General features: G+C 39.1%; 2 protein-coding genes across 2 annotated transcripts; both read right to left on the reverse strand.

Annotated features, from left to right (window-relative positions):
* Positions 1 to 602: 602 nt before the first annotated feature.
* LOC139125735 (uncharacterized) lies at positions 603 to 6,706 on the reverse strand. Its single transcript, XM_070691832.1, has 5 exons — positions 6,436 to 6,706; positions 4,040 to 6,304; positions 2,898 to 3,908; positions 1,185 to 1,188; positions 603 to 804 (listed from the first exon to the last, which is right to left on the reverse strand). Exons 1-5 carry the CDS (start codon positions 6,704 to 6,706, stop codon positions 603 to 605), a joined length of 3,753 nt encoding a protein of 1,250 aa, XP_070547933.1.
* A 286-nt stretch (positions 6,707 to 6,992) lies between these two features.
* On the reverse strand, positions 6,993 to 9,424 carry LOC139126124 (uncharacterized). Its single transcript, XM_070692174.1, has 5 exons — positions 9,172 to 9,424; positions 8,669 to 8,770; positions 8,239 to 8,346; positions 7,368 to 7,450; positions 6,993 to 7,180 (listed from the first exon to the last, which is right to left on the reverse strand). The coding sequence occupies exons 1-5, from the start codon at positions 9,271 to 9,273 to the stop codon at positions 7,015 to 7,017; spliced, it is 561 nt and encodes a 186-aa protein (XP_070548275.1). The 5' UTR covers positions 9,274 to 9,424; the 3' UTR covers positions 6,993 to 7,014.
* Positions 9,425 to 22,180: the final 12,756 nt, after the last annotated feature.

Raw genomic sequence — 22,180 nt, forward strand, 5'->3', positions numbered from 1 at the left:
CAGGTTCCTTCCTTTTATCAATGTAAGCCCTGTACTGCTGAAGAGTCTGTTGGTACAGTTTTGCCTTTTCATCATCGGTGATGTCTGTTCTTTCCAAGATTTGTTGCATCTCCCTATCCAGAGAGGACAGCATCTTCGTCACAGGGTTTGTTGTTTGATTCTGCTGTAGTTGTATGGTATCTAGTAATTCCTGTGGCACAAGTGCCATCTTCTTGGCATGTTCCATGGGCATGATGACAATTCACTTAAAGAGGAGACTTCCCAACACAGACAGCACAGGCCCTAGGACGGCCGAGAGAAATCCACCCTTTTGCACAAGTATCTTCTTCTTCTTTGATGTTGAAACCTTTTTATTTGACAGTGTGCGAAGATGATGTTTGTATTTGCTCAATTTCTTCTTTTGAGCAGATGACAGTAGAACACTTCCCCGAAGAATGTTCAGACAACATTCACAGAGACAATGGATTAAATCGTTACTGGCTCCCTCGATGATCCCCCTCTGTTGCTTTGGATTGCCCTTGCTAACACAGAGAGAAATGAGCATGTTTTCTCATTTGCTGAGACATGATGAAATGATGGCATTTCATGTCATCATGTCTATTTTATGTTTTCCTGACGTAAACAAAGGCAGTCTCTCCTGGAAAGATGTTCGTGCGCAGGCGAAGGACTTCCGGTGTGTTGGGTTTCAGGTCAATGAGGAGATAACCATAGGGTTCACGGGAGGCATCGGTGAAAGCTTCTTGGATGAAACGGGTGTGTCCTGGGTACATTTGTTTGGCTAAATGAGTGATCTGTGATCCATCTCTTGGATTTTAAACAAGACCAGATAATGTGAATTCAGACTCATGGTTTCGAGTCTCTCTGCCTTGATGAAATAGATTTTGTAAGATACACATGACAGAAAGATTACGATGATGAGAACGTTTGGTGAACAGATTGGTAATTCTCTTGTCGTTTCCAGTTTCTGACATCAGATCATCAATAATCAATAAGTTGGATTGGTGAGGGGAAAAATACTGTCCAACTCTTCAGAATGCCTTCAACAAAATGAATGCTAGCGATAAGGGCAGCCAGTTCCGTATAGGCAGGTTGATATTCTCCATAGCACCAGACAATACGCTCAGGAGATGGAAAAATCATAGTTTCCCGTTCCTTCAGCAGTCGTTTGACGAATTCAGTTTTGCCTGACTGTGTGGGTCCACATATGAGAGCAGTGAATGGATGTTGTAGTCTTGCATCCATGATTGACTTGATTGATGTTGTTCAGACAGTAGACGAACAATTCGTATCAACTGGCACATCAATTGATGAGTGTCAGATTGTCTGGCCAGTTTCAAAATCTCTGTCTTTCAACTTTGTCTTCAATATTATGCACTTGTGTGAGATGATTTGCTAGTCTTACGAGATGTTTTGCATGACAACCAGGGTAAGGACAGTTCTTTCGCATTCGTGGCATGGTATACCAAGTTGACCAACTTGATCTTCACCGTGAGGGACTTTTTTTTTGGTTGATTTCCTTTCAGTCAATCTCTCCACTCAGATCAATGTTTTCATAACATGAGACTGGCTTCCTTTTGAAAAATTTATCATAGATGATGTATGGCAACACACACAAATACAGGAAGAACATAGGATTGGAGAAATCTCGATTATTGATGATCAGCTTCAAGAGTGTTTGCAGAATGAGACCCATCACGTCAAATGAGCCTTACTCTAAAATGGTACGAGCTTATACTAGAAAGGATGTTCTCATTTCTTGACAGAGGGAGGGCAAAATAAGGCCCGAGGGGCTGAGGGGCCTTCAAAGGGTCAAGAGGGGGTGGAGGGAGTCCATAAACAGGGAAAGTGTGATCTCATTCATCGACAAAGACCAATCTTCCTAGGTGGCCCTCGGGCAGTGGGGCCCACTTTTTGGCCTTCGGGGCAATGGGACACACACACACACACACACACACACACACACACACACACACACACACACATACACAAACAAACATACTTCCTCACTCAACAAATGTTTACACATAAACACACAAATAAATTCAAACCAGCCTCTGAATCATTTAAAATAAACTCAATTGATGTCAGTTTATTACTTTACAAAAAGATTAATCAGGAACTTTTGTTTGGTTCACATATAAAAAGTTTTCAAAGATGAAAGTTGCGATCTACAGATTATTTGAACTCTCTCTATCTCAAAAAAACCGAAAACAAATCCAAAGTCAATATCTAAAGTTTTATGGGGTAAAATGTACATTCTTATCTCTTTCATTTGCAAAATTTCATTTCAAAACTTTCCTTTCTCAAAAATTCAAACACATACATTTCAGACTTTAAAAATGAATGAAATTTACAACTCTAATAAACAGAATGATCAGATTTCTTTTTTTCTTTAAATTGCCAAAACTACCTGTATAGAAGATCGCAAGTTTGACATTTTTTGTGGGTTTTTTTTTGTTTTGAATAGGATTTATACAATAGATTCATTGATTGCTGAAACACACGAGAATTGTGAAAACAGCTTCACTAAAATTCTTTACATTATCCTCCTAAAACAACTTGAAATGCAATACCAAAATACAATGAGTTCATGCCTAAGTATAAACATTTACAATTCTTAAAATTTTCTTTAAATGAGATCTTTAAAACCTCTTGAATTGCAAAATACAATATCTGACAAAGCATTCAAAACTAGTTTGATAACACAATGTTGTGAAATACTAGAAAACATTTGCCAAATATTTAGTGACATTCTTTAATTGATATTTCTTGGGGGGGGGTTCAAATACAATGTACAGTTTAATAACCGTAGGGAAGAGTTTGTAATTTCCAATCAGAGCTCTTTTATCATTAACTAGGGCTACTACTTTTTACTTTCGCTTTTGATACTACATTACATCCAACACGTCGGATTTTGACGGGGTCATGCACGGTGATGGTTGATGTTGGACAGGTGGTGACAAGACGAGTGATGGCATCAAAGTTGACGTCTAAGCTGTTGCGGTAATTTAGGGTGATTCCCCTGACTTTACACAGAGTGGTGTTACCTTTCCTGTCGGGCTGTGCTAGACAGAAGGCGTAGTTTTTAGCTCCCCCTGACACGAACTTGGTGATGAAATTGCTGGGAGGATCCAGTTTGTTGGTGAGATCACCCAAGTAATCACCAAGAGGTGGTTTGTACTGGTCTGGTTTGCTGACAAAGATGACTGAATCAGTGTCGAAGTACAAGACCCGTTCACCAATGGCTTCAAGGAGATCGTACAACTTCAGACGAGCATAGGCAGTGGTGAATGCAGCGATGACAACATTGGTGTTGACAGCCCCCTCGACAAATTCATTCCGAAGCGTATGTTGAACAGCAACCATGTCGTCATTGACGAAAGACAAGTTGTTGACAATGTGTTGTTCACTTGTAAGCAGGCGGAAGAGTTCTGCAGGTTCTTTGATGTACTGCAGCTGTGGAAAGTTGTTGCGTTGTGCAAACTTGCCCCACATAGAATTCAGCATTAGTTTTGCCAATGCTCGTTGGCCTGGATTTCGGTGAATCTTCGTCTTGTCAAGAAGGATTCCCTCTCTGTCAAAGTACTCACGGATGTACCGATCTTGGTCATCTTCTGTCTGACACCATGAAGGCCAACCACTACTCTCTTGTTTCAACTTTAAGAAAGTGTTGATGTAATCGGTAAAGAGCCCACCTGTGTGCGATTCTGTGTTGTACACTTCTCTTTCTCTGTAGTGCCATACCTCAAACACTTTGATGATCTTGTACCCCTTCTCGACAGCTTTGGCTAATTCAGGTGTTGTCCAAGTTCCCACGAAGGACCGTTGTTCGTCATTATGCTCACATGGTGACTGTTGTTTGGTGTCTGCACAACTTCTGCAAAGGGGAAACATCAGCTTCTTTTCCACTCGGAGGGGGAGAACAGGAAAGTAGAGTTTTCGAGGAGGCAGAACTCGACATTTCGCCAGACAAAGTATGATTGAACGGGGAGTACAATGTTCTTGGTGCGGACTTTCGGATGTTTGATAGGGTACTTACAGTACTTGTTGACGTAGGGGTAGAGGCTTGTGAAATCCACGTAGTGAATTTCTTCATCATCAACACATTCGTGGTATAGTGTAGTGGCATTGGTTCTACCGCCAAAGAATGCATCTCGTGGATGAAGGGGCTCCTGTAGGTCAAGTGACTTGACGAATTCTTGCAGTTCTTGGTTTTCATGAATTTCTTTCTTGAAGTCACACTCCCACTTTTCGATCACTCTAAAGCCATGGCAACGTAGAAATCGCATCTTATCTTGGGTACTTTGGTAAAGGTCTGCCATCGTCTTCTCGACTTTAGTGTTGACAATGTCATGGTCTTCATAGCATCGAGGACAGCCATGGTAGTAGCAACCATGCATCTCATATACTGTGTTGCTTTCTTCGTCATACCCATCTACCCAATAGCGGTCAATTTTCTTCTCACCTCCATTGTGGACGTGTTGGATGTTGACATCATTCTTGAATGTAATCCATTCTAACCACTGCAATGCAATGACAGATTGATTTCTTCGTTGGATGTACCCATGGTCTGGAATGACCCCGATGGTATCTTTCTTGAGAAAATTCTTGCGTAAAACGACATTGCAGGCTGATGCGATGGTCACACAGTCTCTGAACGGATCTACACCATTCTGTTGTTTGAACATGTCTTGAAATTTCAAACAACTTCTCCTCAGGATGTCTACATCACTTCTGCAGTAGTCTTCGAGCTCTTGTCTCAGGTTGAAAGGGCGGTTTTTCAATCTTTCGTCTTCATACCACTTTAGGAATTTCTCTCTCGCATGCTGTTTCATGCCATCAGGACCGTAGTATCTGGAATCTGGGAGAGGACCGATGTAATCTTGATTCTCTGCTGTATTGAAGAAATGGGGGAAGTAGCCTTTGTGCAGTTCATTCAGCTCAAACATGTCAGGAAGTTGAGCCAAAGCCACAGGTAGGAAATTATAAGAGTCAATGAACTTGATGTTTAAGTCGGGGATGAAGATGCGCATGATTTTGGTTCCATTGATGATGACCTCAGGTTGAACGTTGTTTTCATGGCAGTATTGCAGTATGAATTGTCCGTCATAACCTTGCAGATTGTGTGCGATGAAAGTACTGACGGCGTTTTCTTCTGTGAGTGCCCAATCGCAAAACTCTTGCTTGGTGTTAGGGCCATAGAACACCTGCTCTGAACATGACTCGGACTGGACAATGCACAAGTTGGGTACATGGACGCCCCCATCTTGGGTACATTCAAAGTCAAAGAAATAGTACTTCATCTCTTCTTCACTGCCTTCTTCGTCTCCTTCTTCAGCTTCAAAGTCGAATAAGTCAACATCATCGTCATGAATACTATCTCTGGCGGACTTCTTCTTTCTTTTAACACGGATGGGCTGGATGTAGCATAAATGGTCACCGTCTTCGTACTGTTTACATACTCTGCAGTATTTTTCGCCACAGTTGTGGTCATTATCTTTCTTTCTCTTTCCCCAATTGATGGTTACACCACACAACTTGCAGCGATGAATGACCTGACATGTTGCATATTGAGCGAGGGGACTAGGTGTTTTATGGTTGTTGAAGCATTGTTGACCTCGAAAGTAGCGATGACAATCTTTGCAGTAGACCTGATTATCTGTTGATGGACATACAGATGGAACACAGCAACACTTGCAGAAAACTTCACAGATGTGATCATGCTTTCTTTGGTACCCTTTGTGACAATGGTGACAGTAGTAGTTTCTCTGTAGAAATGCGGGCATTGATGTGATGACATCATAGTGATTGTTATGATGGTACAGGTAAATATTGTGTTCAGCGCTGTCCTTTCCCTGATAAGCAAGTGAACCCGACGTCTCATCTGAAATAACATGGATTCGATACGATGGAAGGACAGCTTGTAATTTGTCGAGTTCTTCATGTCCACATGGCCCTGATGAAATACCTGCTTTGGCCATGAGTTCAGATGCACGTATTGTCTGCTCTTGTCGTCCCTGTCGCACAGAGTTCCATCCTGGATCACTGTTACGGTTGATGTGGGCTGTTGCTGTCACTATTGCTCGTGCACAGCATAATTCATCGGTGTTAGTGATGCGAATGATACTTTTCATCAGTCGGAGGCGACGGGCTATGTTGACAGGTCTCCATCCCCACTTCTTTCCCGTCCCAACAGGCATGTGCACATGAATGAAGTTGATGTAAACATTCTCATCTAGGGTGAATTCTTCATAGGACTGCAGGACACGTTCAATTTCACCCAACACTCTGTCCACAGTCAGTTCTTGAACAGGGGAAAAAGGTAACCAGATTTGATAGGGAAGGGACGGACTTTCAAGTGTAATGCGTGTATGGGTGAGTCGGCTAATAATACTCTCAACACATCTTGTAGTACTACCATCACTTGCACGAAACCACGCACCGGCTGGATGTCATTGAATTGTATCTCGTAGTCATGAGCTGTAGCATTGAATTTCTTCACTTGTCGTTCACGGACACGTATGATGCTGTAATATTTTGCGCCGCTGTCTTCATCTGATGGTGAATCTTCTGATGGCAGGTCATCTGTTGACCCCCCGCCAATCTGACATGTTGGATGTGATGAGGGGCAAGAACTTTGTGTGGAAGGCGGATGATTATTTGAGAGGAGGGCCTGCCATTTAGTATTAAATTCTTGGGTATTCATGGGGACAGAAGAATTGGATGAACGCTGAGTATCTTGAATATTTGAGGGGGAATGAGGAATGTAGGAGTGTAGGAGGTCTTTTAATTTTACATTGAAATCCTGTGTGGCAATATTATCCCCGCTTTCTGTGATGTGGCTATGATCACTATTACAACTATAAATATCTTCGCTTTGAGAACTAGAGCTATCACTATAATGACTATCAGTACTATCACTATCACTATCATGGGAACTATGACTATCACTGCTATGAGAATTATAACTATTGCTACTATTACAACTGCTATGAGAATATAACACTGCTGCTATTACACACTACTACTACTACCAGTTAATGTTGATGTTGACCCCACAGTACCGTTTTCTTCACTGCTGTTGGTTTCTTCTTCCCAAGGAAAATCCCACGCTGTCTTCACCAGAACAAGATTTTTCCTCAGCCTGATGTATTGCTTCTTTGGCTTAGCTGTTCTTTGTCTATAAAATAAAAATAAAATAAAAATAAGAAAAATAATAATTTTACAGAAATGGTGCACCATGATTGAAAACTTTTTTTTTAAACATTACTATATTGTTCACAACATACAGGACATACATTAGTCAAGAAATACAGTTTACTCTTTTTCTATCACTTGAAATGAGCAAGTAGAAAATTATAACTTACCGCAATTGATCTAGATTGGCCACTTTATTTTCATCATCATCATCATCATCATCATCATCAACACATACAGAGTCATTGAGGTCCTAAAGAGGGGATAAAGGTAATTACAATCAGTACAATATGAATGAGTAAATAAAAAATAAAAAAAAAAATTGTATACTGCGACCACTCTTATGAAAATAGAGACACTCACACAAAATACTGATAAAGAATAAATAGAACAAACAATATTGTGTTTACTCTGAACGGTTGGACTGAACACCGGTTTATCTTAAATATCAGCAGGTCACCACATAATTGCTGAATCCATAGATAGACATACATTCAACAGTTTAGTACCTCAGTGTACATACGGTATCTATCTCTAGCTCTATACAGGCAAGACTCCTGTTAATGTTCTGTGCATTGTTATATGCAAAGATTTCAGGGGGGGGAATAACTGTGTTAATCTCACACCACCAGAGGGAGAATACAAAATTACAAATTTCTACATTTGTTTAAAGAAATAATTGTTTTATATTTATATTGGAAATCAGAGACAGCTTGGAGGGCGAGGGGCAACATCAAACATGCCAGAGAACATTTCATAACTGAGCGATGTTATGTCTTCAATTGATATGTCGACACGTCTATGTAGTGTTTACAAACACTTGATCTAGGTCACACTGCACTACTCAGTGTGTCCATGACCGTACGCACACTGAACAAACGTTAATCAGAAATTCGAAACAATTTTATCACCTGTAAACAGCACTGTGAGCATAACAATGTCACTTCGACACATCGGGCAACCCTGCCCGACAAACACATGCACAAAATCAATCATAACGCACAAGGGAATACGTCAGTAGATAAATAAACACATACTCACATTATTTTCATAGTGTTGGTCTTCAGTGGCGTCGGCGGCGGCAAACACGGTATCCAACTGGGAATCTGTCAGCGACAGGTCATCCCACTCGACGTCCATGGTTTGATTCTGTACAAATAAAATTACACATCAGACAGACGTTCCTCGAAAGAAAGGAGTTTACGTCAATTTTATCACATGCAGGCAGCATTCTGAGATCAAACACTTGATCTAGGTCACGCTGCACAACTCAGTGACAGTGTCCATGAACGTACGCACACTGAACAAACATTAATCAGAAATTCGAAACAATTTTATCACCTGTAAACAGCACTGTGAGCATAACAATGTCACTTCGACACATCGGGCAACCCTGCCCGACAAACACATGCACAAAATCAATCACAACGCACAAGGGAATACGTCATTAGATAAATAAACACATACTCACATTATAGTGTTGTTCTGCAGCAGCGTCGACGGCGGCAAACACGGTATCCAACTGGGAATCTGTCAGCGACAGGTCATCCCACTCGGCGTCCATGGTTAGATTCTGTGCAAATAAAATTGAATAAAAAATACACATAAGACAGACATTCCTCCAAAGAAAGGAGTCTACGTCAACTTTATCACATGCAGGCAGCATCATGAGCATAAAACAATGTCACTTCAATGCATCAGACAACCCCCGCGCGACACACACACGTACACACAAAAAAAACCCACAAAAATCAACACACAGAAAATCAACTACAAGGCTAGCGAATATACTACAGTGCACCGGTCACTCCTTGTGTTCGCTGTCTGCGCTGGAAAACGTAATGATTAATACTGCGAGGAAGCGACAAGCAAATTAATATGTACACGAAGCACGTCTTTTCGATGAACATTTTGACTTATTCTAGTATTACTAATGAAGCTTAGCTAACAACAAAGGCACAAGCTACAATTTACCTTAAAAAGGGGCTGGGTTAACCTCCGTGTCAAAGGTCTTGGACTGCACCTAGAGTTCATAATTTGACCTCTGTTTATAAACTTTGGGCGGATCATGTCCATATGTTTGCCAAGATTAAACCCTAAACGGAAACACTCATTGTCAAAGTCAACCCTAAAAGGAAACACTCTTTGATACAAAGTATCTAGATTTTGGAACTCTGCCAGTGAACGATAAAATCTGTCAAATCTGGCCGCGCGCGCGTAGGACTAGAGGCTAAGGCAATGACGTAATGTTGTAAGCCTCACGCATGCTCAGACTGATCTACCGTCACACTAGCACTCGTAATAAATCCATAATAATACTTACAGTGACAGTGTTGGTATGCCCGGGCAAATTACGCGGCAGCCAACTGAGAATTTGTCAGATTATCCAACGCGTCATCCATTGTTATCGTGGTCGGCACTGCTGCACTGAAACCATCTGACGCACTTGAACACAGCCGAATGCCATGGCCCTGAAGATACTCCATGTTTATATGTAGTATACAAATGAGGCCCCCTAGCATGTGAAATAAAGTACGTCTCCTAGGTGATGGAAAAAAAGACCCCCTAACTTCCAAAGTGGTCTATACTGTATCCCTTACTACTATCGATCCAATAGTTTAATCTGGGTTAACAAATTCATTAAGATCGAGTATTTGAAAAAAAAAGATTTTTGAGCAAAATACGCTGTGTTTGGTGCAACGTTCCCTTAAATTGGATTGAATTTCATGAAAAAAATGTTGTGGAAATGTTATAAATAACAAGAAAAGTGCAGAGAATTTCTCTAATCGACGACTATTGAGTCAGGCCATTTTTGAAATGTCCCTTACTTTGTCGTGGATTTGGGGCTTTTTAAACGATGTATGAAGCCAGGGCAGATTTGACATAACCCTCAATGACTTGACTATAAACCATCGACAAACTTCATTTGGTCGATGGAAAGTAACAAAGTGAGATTAGTACTATTATTTCAGTCATAAATAAACTACAGGCAAGTTTACTAATTTTTATTCAAGTATAAATATTAATTGTTGCCATGTTTTGAGCAATACTGCATTAGTTGCTGTCATGCGACGATTATTACTCGTAACATTTTCGCATCATCGCAAAGGTTGAATACAACTTTATAGATGGTAGAATTATTAATCAAATTTCTTAAAGGCTTGAAAATTGTGGTAATTCAATTATATCAATTTATTTCCAATCATGTTGATTAATAGTCGAAAATTGTAATTTCTAGTGACTTCTGATCATACACGATTACTCAAGCATCAATATTTACAAAGAAGCAAAGGACCAATGGAATAACTTGTGAGACGAAAGTGACATCTGCAGGTAAATAATAAGCTGGTGTTTCTTTTTGTCCCCGGTAGCAATACAAAGTGAAATTTTATAGAGGCTGAGTTAATCAGTCAAAGCAAGCAATGGCACGAACAAGACAACACGGCTTTAGGATGGCTCTGTTCAGGTTGTTGTGTGTTGGTATCATTTTCAAGAATATTTTGTGTAACGAAACAGGTAAGTGGGGGATAATAATGACGCAGGACGGGAAATGAAATGTTCAGCAGAAGAATAAGCAAAGGCGAGTTGATTTATATCCAAATATCGCAATGGTTTCCTTTTTTTTGAAAAACACACTGTTTCGCCTGTGATTATGACAAAACATGATGATTCCATATGCTGTGAGCAATACGATTTACCTCTGACAATGCTCAAACCTTATCAAGGCCATATTGCGCAGTATGTATCCAATATGGAGTGTAAATTTATAAACCTTACGATTTCCTTTCTGGTAGTAAAAAGTCTGTTTTCAGACAATTTGCTGATTATACTTGATCCAGCGACACGCTTTTTCACAAGATAACTATTAAGCGGAATTTGAAGTCCATCGTCACGGAACGTAACGTAAATTCATATTTAATGGCCGAGATCATAATATTAATGACGACCGTGATTCGAACAGTACAGTGTTTCCTTTTTACATTTTGTAAAAATAATTTAATTTTAATTTTCTACTTTGATGTTGACCATGACTCGGAGATTGATTTCATAGCATTTAAAGCCCCATGAAAGATATTTAGGAGTAGTGTTACGTTGGTTCCAATTTGACAGAAATATTCGATACTTACATTTAAAATGATCTGATCCCAGCTAGCAAAACTAATCGTCCATACGATGATGTTGAAGTTATCCTTATACCGCACAGCTCCTTATTATACCCAGTTCAATATTCTTGATGTTTTTAAACTTCATAAATTGCAGCTCTGTAATTTAATCTACGGCTTGATTCACCAGTATTTACAACATTAATATCAGAGAGAGAGAAAGAGTACATCGGTGCCAGGAGCCAGGACTATTACACAAAAATGGCAAATATCAAAAGTCACATCCATGCAATGGTATGAGCATTGTGGGCCCATATTGCCTTTCCGTTTTTGGTGTCATAATGTTTCCATTCATGTCCATAAATTGTCTTCAATATTTTAGACACACCCTCAGCATCGTCTGGCCATTAGTAACGAGACATTTATTTTAATATCTGTTTAATCATCTACGTGTGTAGCTTTCTGATTTTCTTTGATTTAATTATTATCCATTGTTTTTGTTTACAACTCACCTGTGTATGTTCTAAGGTGATCCTCTTTGCGTACATTGATTTTCCCACAACTTTTCATGGTTTTGTTGAGCTTGACTAACGGTCAGCTATTTCCCGAATCTTCCATTAAGCTTTTTTCCCTTAATTATTTATTACTTGTCTTCTTGCTGTGACATGTGACGTATTATACTTTGATAACGAAATATAATAATTTTAATATTACGAAGACAAAATGATGAAGACAACATCAAGCTTGAATCGTCACGACTGTCATTAGTCAATCGCATATTCCTTTATTTTTCAAAGCATTTAAAGATACATAAAATTGTCGTTTGGTTTGCTTCAGTGATAAAACGCATTGAAAATGCCGAAGCACAAGCAATAACTATGGGAAAAATAGTAACTATTTCATTGGCAATCGTATGTACGACGAAGCAAGGAAGCGAATATGCTGCGAACACTTCATTGTAAAACATACACATTTAGAACAAAATGCTGTGAGAGTGTAACTTTAGCACAGACATCTGAAAGTGCGTCTGTGAACAGAATATCTCTCCACCAAAAGCCAAAGCAGTTCGTACAACAGCCGGTGTCGCTAATGTTAAAAATGTCAAAATGGTAGCATTGTTCTATCGCTTAAAATATATATTCTGCGAAGCGTTGACAATAGACATTTCAAAAAAAACCGCTATTGCATCGATTTTCATTTTATGTTTCTACTTATTTCTCGCAATCAGAGCCAAAATTGACAAAATAATTAGCTTTAAAAAGCTAACACAAAAGAAACAATTATCTCTCCTACAATAAAACAATCATCAAAATTGATAAACTACACATTTTAAAGTTGTTTTCGATATTTGTCATAAAATGACCCAAATAAATCTTTATCTCATTATGTATTACCCAAAAGTGATTTGAAAATTACGTTCGCGAACTGAGGGTCAACCATTGGTCAACATTCTCAGGACGGTAATCTTTATGCGCGCGCTCAGAGACTTCCACTTTCGCAACAATTGAAGCACCCTTTTGAGGACAGTACGTCTTGGTTCATACAGTCAAAATTTTAAGTTGCTTTAACATTACAGCAACTGGAAATTTGCCTGGCCTTCGCATTTTTTCATTTCGAAGTATCATTTTGAGGATGTAACATGCAATTTTGTTTGCCTTGGTGACGCTAAGTACGATTCTCTCCCTCCGTCGGAAAGCTCAAACATGCGCATTCTCAAAGCAATGATGTTACTAAGGATGCCTCGACAAAAATAATCGACCGTCACCTATGTTCTTGTGATGTTACGCTTTCTCTTGTCATTTAGCAGACGTTTTCTTCTTAAAAAATAGTCAATTTTTACGGACATCTTTTCTGAGAGAGCTGGCTTTGTTATTTCTGATTTTCACCGTTCATTTTTACTGTTTTTATAGAATACTGTCGGATTTTGAGATAATTTTGGTAACAAAAGGCATACAAAGTTGCACTGAACAAAATCAAAGTAGCTGTGGACACACGATGTCGCTGCCATATTGAGATTCATCGACGTTGTCGTTTTATAACCATGGTGTTGTAGGCCCTAGTTATTCTTGCATACAGCAAAATTTCAAAGTTATATCATTGTGTTCAAAAGCTAAATTCCTCATTTAATGCTACTGTATGAATTTTCGTGTGTAAGTCGGCACGTCTTAATCCGAATTTGTGCATTACACGCACAGACCGCATTAAGACACTCTGCGTTGCGTCAAATTATCAGTATTACTTCGTCTCGCATCTTTTAATCTGCTGATATAAGCATGAGCAATTGAGTTCAGTGCGTGAAACCAGTCACGCCACGCACTGGTACATGGATTGCCGTCTCGTCGTTCGCAGACCTCGCGACGTCTTGTTATGGAAACGAGCTCAGTTCCGACGGAAATGAGTGTCTACTCCAACAGCTTGATCTCTGAGCTTGCAGTGGAACTTTCAGGAAATCCATAATGAATATAGTTCACGGTGCTCTCTGTTCTCGTGGAGTGAATGATTGTGGACCTATCTGGCCGAGGAAGTGAGCTAACTGCTGTACATTCGGAATATGAAATATTATTTCACATCGTTCTGTGATTTGGTTCAAAATTGTCAGCTTTTCTTCAAATGTAGAGAGGAGCAACAAAGTTGGCATACATAGCTGAACATAGCTGAACGCAAGTGAAGAATGAGTGACTTCTTTATACATGTACTACAAATTACTGTTGTCCAGCTGCTGTCCATGTAGGGTTAGGGGTTTAGGGTATGGTAAGTTGAACTCATTCCTGTTCAAATGTAGGAATTGCCTGTTCGACAGAGCATCAACATGTTATTTTTCATAGACACAAGCGAATCAGTGAAAGAGTTTCAACCGTAAGCTGAATAGTCAGAATTATATTCTTTTCGAGATGATGTGTGGATGCCAGAAAAGTTTTTCTATATATTATCTATGTCCGCCCGCACCTCCATACATTGATGACCCTATATCATTTTCAATGCAAGGCAGCCGTATGGTACATGAATTAATTCTAACATTTTTTCATAGTGAACATTTCGAGTACAGTCCTGTCATAATTACACAAATTTCCCAGACACCTAGCACGGCACGTGTCAATTTCTAATCAGTTGTTGTGATAGTGTTACTTTGTGGTGTACTTGGTACCTACCCATGGCAAGAGGAGCACAGCATGACAGCTTTTCCCATACAAATTTCTGCGAGAGCTTTTGCCAGCTAAATGAGGTGGGTGTGTGTTGTCAATATGTACGCACTGATAACAATGAATTTTAAATTTGACGCCTAAACCAAGCATGGTCAGTGATTGGACAGAAACGCCGTTCCACTTATCACGAACACCCCCACAAAGTGTAACATTTTGTTTATCAGGTCCTAAACGATATTTTTAGTGCAACTTCAGACGTGAGCTGAGCAAAATCACCTATGTTTTCCAGACAAAGCATAAAGAAAATTTTCACTGGCGCTTGTCGCATGACTATGCTTTCTCAAAGAAGCAGGTCTTTAGTCAAGATTTCAAAACTTCAGTACTTGATGCTGACCGAATATGACCAGAAAGTCTATTCATCTGTGCAGTCGTAGCTCGGACGAATATGGATTGCAACGGGAAAACCCCAAGTCATGCAACGGAAAAAGAGTTTTTCCGTAGCAACGTACGAGAGCTATGGCTGCTGCTACAGCGACATACGAAAAAGAACGATCATCATAATTTGAGTCTTGTTGGTTGAGTTTTAAGAGAAACTTTGTCTCCTGAACGGAGAGATCTGAATTCTGGTTTATGAAATCGAAAACTTTAGTGTATACACAGTCCCTCATAACAAGACTGGTTTGTAACAGTGTAATACTGTCGGTAAAATTGTCTCGGGTTTATTGGAGGAGAAATGGAAAATTGAGACATGATTCTTGAAATTGACCGGCAATGTTAGCAGTGAGTTGAGTTTTCTGTTTGTCTGTGATATGATATAGTGAATAATTCAGCATATCAAAATTTGACTACAATATATATAGAAATTAGACCGTATACATCTCACATGGCGACACTAGGCTTACATTAGATAAAAGATAAAAACAGTTAACTGCCGGCTAAGTACAAAGCTGGGATCGAGGTACGGGCCCGGGTACGGGCGGAACGAATCCTTGTCCCGGGAACGCTAGCGCTTACAAAAGGCGAAGTTGGTCAGTTTGTTAGTTTGTGTTTATGTCCCCTTGGCCAAAATATTCTGCACCTGTGAATGCCGGACCCTTGTCCATAACAGAGCAGAAAACATCAAAACAGTTTTGTATATAGTCATTCAAGTCACGCATTTCTTTTCATTTTCAACCAAAATTGGTGACCTGGGTATTTTACAACATAATGTGCACTATTAATAGTCTGCTAGTATCTGTTTTAACTCAGTGGACAATGGACACATCGTTTTGTGTCGCCGTTCTCAACTACCGAAAATCCAGTCCTTGTGGACTGACCAGGTAGGAGTGCACAGAAATACTTAGAAGAGCCAAGTGTAGAATTTGGGAGTAAGTGGAGATAATTTATTTGTGTTCCTGCCAGCCTGATCCGATGCATTCTTTGTAGTTTTATCGCCCTCGTTCACAGTGAATATTCATAGACTTGGGCACTATCCAGTTCTCGGGGCCTGAACCGGATAGTGCCCACGTCAAAATTTGTATGGCCAAAAGCTGGAATGAGGTGCTAGGCGTGGTATGTATTGTGTACAGCTGTTAAATCGTCCTAGAATAACAATTGTCGGTCTTGTAATATTGGATTATTTTATGAATCAGGTGTAATAGATCAAATAACGGCCTAATGATAACTTAATTCTCATCAGCATAATATCTGGATGATGTCAATATGCAAGATGGTATAAAATTTGATGTTATTATTTGACATGTAATCCAAATGTTTTTGATAATATTCTTACCCTGTTTTTAATGTTAAAAATACTAACTACACTTGTACTGTCCTTAACGTCAATGCTGCTGGCAATGGTATTTACATACATAATTGCAAATGAGAAAAAGCAGCCCCTACTGAGTGCATATTTTCCACAGCTGAAATGTCCAGCATATACGGGAAATAGGACATGTTACTCGTTCATCAATATTTAGCTGTGCACCAAGGAAATACGGCGGAATTTTCAACATGACGCGGAAGGTGAAATTGACTCTCTGAACGCGCACTCCACGTATGTGTGGCGAAACGTTGGGACGTACAAAATGGGGCGCCTTTGGGCCCTAGTGGTTGCTTGATTTAGAAGTCAAGAAGAACAAGTTCTGCTCAATCCGAATAGTTGACTTTTTCACATTTTACTCCACAATTCCCCACGATAAACTTAAAACAAGGCTGTCATCTCTTGTTAAACAGCTTTCTGCATAAAAATGGCAGTAGAAGTTACCTATCCATTACCATCAAACATAGGTCAGGTCATTTCAGTAACAACATGGATGCAGCATAAATACACTGATGGAAAAATTATTAAAATGCTTAATTTCTTAATCGACAACATACTTGTTAAGTTTGGTGGTATAACATTTCAACAATCTATAGGCATACCAATGTGTAAAAATTGTTTACCCCTTCTTGCTGACTTATTTCTGTAATAATATGAAGCAGAGTTTCTACAATCTCTCTGCAAAGCAGGGTCTAAAAAACTTGCAAGGCGTTTTAAACAACACGCACAGATATGTTGATGATCTGGTTAGGCTAGACAATCCAGACATATCAAAATACTTACATCATATTTATCCTGATGAGTTTGATATCAAAGAAACAACAGAGTGTAGGAACTGTGCTTCATATCTTGATCTTTTCCTACAAGTAGGTACTAATGGGCTACACACTAAGCTGTACGACAAAAGGAATGATTTCGATTTTGAAATCATAAATTATCCTCACTTTTCAAGCAATATTTCATCTGCACCTGGTTATAGTGTGTACGTGTCTCAATACATACATACATACATACATACATACATACATACATACATACATACATACATACATACATACATACATACATACAGATGCCACCGACTCACCATATAAGCTCTCTTTAATATTTAAACTCATACTAAGTATGAGCTCAAAACTGTGCACTAAGGCTGCATTCATAAACACCTTTGGAGGGGGGGGGGCAGCGGGATATTTCAGGGGGTTGAAATAATTACAATATGCCTGGGATCTGGAAAAAAAATGATATTGCAAAGGTGGACTTGGAAATTATGGAATATTCTGAACACCGTCTGGCACCTTCATTTCCTGCCATTTCCATTTTTGCAACGCCCTTCACGCGCAAGTTTAAGGATATATTAAACAATTTATTGGTGATCATAGCAGCCACCTTGAGGCATATGAGTTAGGCTGTCATGATTTCTACTTACCCAACCCTCTGATGTGCAAAACTGTCCTTTATAATGACAAAAAAGTTTCAACTTAACCTTTCAATAACACTTTGGGAGAAAACGTATTGATAACATTCTCCCATTGACAATACATTAGGTCTTTTATAGGTCAATTTCAAACGTTCATGTCACCATGTGTACATTTTTTGAGGACTTTGACAAAATACAAACTATTTAGAGTACTGTATAGTGTCATCAATAAATAACTGGAAACTTCAGGTCAAACAAACTTTGAAGTTTCCTCATAGTCTACAATATACAGTGAATCAACACTTCGATGAAACTCCAAATAAAACTTCTTTCACACACATGCACCTATCACCATCCTAGTCTAATCAAGTACATAAATAATCTAGAATCTATAAGTACACATATGCAGATTTAGTAACTTTTGTATAGGAAAAACTATTCATAGTTTCCTCATAGACTACAATGTACGGTGAATCAACAACTTTTTGCGAAATTCCAAAAAAATATTCTTGTACACATATGCCGTGTAACCAACCTCTGCTAATCAAGTAAAAATAACGTTGATCATTCAGGGTCTGTATATGCACAAATATCGAAAGTTTTATATTGGTAAAATTATTCACAGTTTTGTCATAGACCCCATGTATGGTGGATAAACATTTTTAAGCGAAATTCCATCATTGAATTTCTTGTATACATATACCCCTGTATACACAAATACTAATCAATTGCATTCGTATCAGTTATCAAACGTATATAGATCATCACATATTGCTAGTTCTATATTGGAAAATACGTGCTCAACGTTTTCTGGTAGACTTCGATGTACAGTAAACCAACATTATCGATGAAAAAAAATCATTTTTTTTGTACACATATGCACTTTTTACCTGCCACTTCAGTTAAGTACATTTACAGGAATTATTACTATTACATAAATGTAGAAATAGCTAGTTTGCCCGATAGACTCCAATGTATTATGATCTGATATATTTGGACGAAGAACTATATCGGTCACATTTTCCGTGGGAGTTGAGAAGGGGGACGGGAGGCGACTTCAAAATTACAGCAAGTTAGAAGGGGACTTGTACATGTAGTGAGTTTTTTTTAGGGGAGGTATTTACAAGAAATCTGAGAACTCTTTTAGGAATATCCCACCTCCCTCTAGATGTGTTTGTGAATGCAGTCTGAAGCTACATTCACAGACACCCCTGGAGGGGAGGAGGTGAATGCAGCCTTGCAGAACAGTATAAAATGCTATTCTACATGCGTTTCTGACAGCCATTTCAGCCACTTGGATGGCCACATCAGCTTATACTAATTTGCATATTTTATGATCTTTACCAATTAGTGAAATTTAACAGGAACCTCTGAGAATTTAACAATAAGCACATCTTGGGAGAAAATCAATGTAATGTCCACTACTATGCCATATGTTTCCATGGCAACCGTTTAGAAGTTCAAAGTGATTGCCAGGGAAACAAATGGCATAGTAGACATTCAATTGGAATTTTTAAACCCTTAATGGTCTTATTGTTAAAGATTTGGAGTGATCAAACCTTTTTGGTGGTGCTTTTTGAAAAACTAAGATATCTTGCCACCAAATGGTTGTCATGGAAACAGGCTGCATGAGTATAAGGATCACTTTTGTTTTTCACAACCCATAAAAAAACTTTTTTCGAAAGTTTCGTTGCATTCTAAGCCATCTTCAATGGCATTTGACACAATTGATATTTTGAACCCCAAAATGGTTGCCATAGAAACAGGCTGCACGTGTATAAAGATCACTTTAAAGGGCCATTATTTGTATCTTTTGACCATTTTTTTTCCTCGGAAAATTTCATGTTGGAGGCTTATATTTGTTGCAAAATGTTGTTTTACGAAGAAACAAACATGATTAGTGATGTTATAGCCACATAAAACTGCTAATTTTGTTCAAACGTTGCCCTTCCGAGCTCGTTTGTTGACGTCTGGCATGCTCAGCGTGCTTGGGAGAACGCAGATAATGTCGACGCCGCGATCACACCAGATGTACAAGTTCACGTTTATTGCGGGATCAAAACAACATTGCGTCGTGGATTGCAAGACATTTGGCTACGCAACCTGCTCGGACAATGGACTACGACGTAAGTACCGGGCATAAGTAATGAATGTTTATTTTGAAATCGCTGTGAATGGCTCACGCAGGTGCAGAAAAATGCCTACGTTGCAATCCGCGTGTCAACAGAGTTTGTATTTCTGTCCGGACAAAAATTGAAAATTTCGTTGTAAAATCACATGTTATTTAGTTGTAGGGCACGTAATGTTTCCGAATAATATGCGATTTTCTGTTATTGACAGGCTATTCAACATGGGCCAGTGATCATTTCAATCAAAACGAACGGAAAAAATCGCAAGAAGATACAGCTAATTGAACTTTAACTTATTGCAACTTATCAAACAACCTGTTTTGAAAGTTTTGTTGCATTCTGACAGTTGACAAAATTGATATTTTGAACCCCGAAACGGTTGCAATGAAAAGAGGCTGCATGAATATAAAGATCAATTTTGCTTTTCAAAAACCCTTCAAAAAATGTTTTTCGAAAATTTTGTTGCATTCTCTGCCATTTTCATAGGAATTTGACAAAAATTGATATTTTGAACACAGAAATGGTTGCCATGAAAACATGGCATTAAAGAGGACATCATTTTTGTTCGTTTGACCGAAAATCCCCCTCTGCTGAAATTGTCGTGAAAGTTGGACCTATTATTATTCGCATTATGATAATAATATAATTCTTTATTGAATTGTAATTATTTCTTAAAGTCGCATAACATTGCGTCACAGTGCCGTTTACAAGGCCAAAATGTGTTTCTGAAAAGATAACCTAAACATGTCTGTCTGGCGACGCTTGCATTAACATACCGATCTGGCGTGATCGATGCCGTGCTCTCATGATATTTTTACTAAAGGTGACGCGATAAATCCAGACACGGAAATATAGAAGGCATGTTGAACAAAATTTCGAGCCGCTAAAGTTTTAGCTACTCCCAAGAATCGAATGAGGGATGCCGTGGATCGTTTAATGACTCAGTAACGTCGCTGCCACAGTCAAGTCGTACGGCTCAATGTAGACGTCGTTAATGGCGATAAACCCTAAGGCTACACCTAAGTTTAAATGAATACATACATATATACATAGATGGGACAAACATCAAGTTAATTGACGAACGAAAATAAATTTCCTTCCTCACATACAAATTCCGTAAATTCTCGATCGGAATCGAACCTGTAGCGAAGACATACATATGAGCTGTCGAGCTGTTGTAGCCTGAACTCTGTAGTGCAGCGCTGTGGATGTATGATCATCGAAAGTTGACTCGGACAACAGAATAGAGTTTCCATCAAGTAACAAAATGTGGAGGTATCATCGGGCAAGATATGTGTCACTAACGTCAAAGTATGTTAGACGCGATAAATGCAGAAATGTGTGAGTAGTGACACGTATATGTATACACTGAGTCACCATCTTGCGGTCTTGTTTTGCCGAGTGACATATAATGATGTTTGAGCTCGTTCTCTTCGCCTTACTTGTATTAACAATTAACGGTTATATATAGGAAGTCCACCAGGACGAACCATGCCAAATTATCAAAGTAACTCATTGCTGGAACATATCTGTAACAAATTTCCAAGATATCTCACGCCCTTCAACATCCGTCTAAGACATTGTGTTGATTGTCTTGATCCTGTCAGGAAACTTGAAGCTAATTCCTATTCACCGTTGTCAAGCATTGACCTGTCTACTGAAACACTGTCACCAAATTTCACCTTCAGTCCATTCAAAACAAGAAACTCAAAGGATCGATATCGTCCTGGAGACAATGCGACAAATTTGGAAAGTGCATATGGAGACTCTTCGGTCTGTAGCTGTCCTGAAATCCGCGAATTCGATTTTTGGCGTAATTTCAATTTCGGGGTTAGTTTTCATTTAGACATTGTGTTTTTGTACTTATTATTAAGAATTTAGAACGATTTTCAAATTTGATTCTGCAGTGTCGGTCTCGAATTACAAACTTCGTTTTTGAAAATTCAGAAACCAGAATCGAGAAAACAGAAACGAACAATCGTAACTTTCTTTTGGATGCTAGGGAGTCTCTCGGTACTTGGTACCTACAGTGTAGCGAAGATTAAAGCAAAACGCTACAAATGTTACATGGTCTGTCTGCCGAGTTGTCATGGCAACAGGTTTCCCGACCGGAACTTCTCTTGCCCTTGTGACCTTCTCTTGTAACGTTTGGACTCCTAACAAAGGAAAGGTTTGCAGACGACTACATCATGATTGCTGATTATGGAGTTTTCTGAAGGTAGTCGACACTACAAGGCACTTCTCCCGCCGAGATCAGCTGTCTATTTATTCCAAAATCTCGTAGATTGACTGGATTAATTGGCAGCCCGACATCCAACTAAACGGGAAATTTCAGCGATAGTGCGCTATTCCCGAAGTCCATTCCCTCCATAACTTTGAAATACTGA

The sequence above is a fragment of the Ptychodera flava genome, assembly GCF_041260155.1.
Source record: "Ptychodera flava strain L36383 chromosome 3 unlocalized genomic scaffold, AS_Pfla_20210202 Scaffold_26__1_contigs__length_13983176_pilon, whole genome shotgun sequence".
NCBI classification, from domain to species: Eukaryota; Metazoa; Hemichordata; class Enteropneusta; family Ptychoderidae; genus Ptychodera; species Ptychodera flava.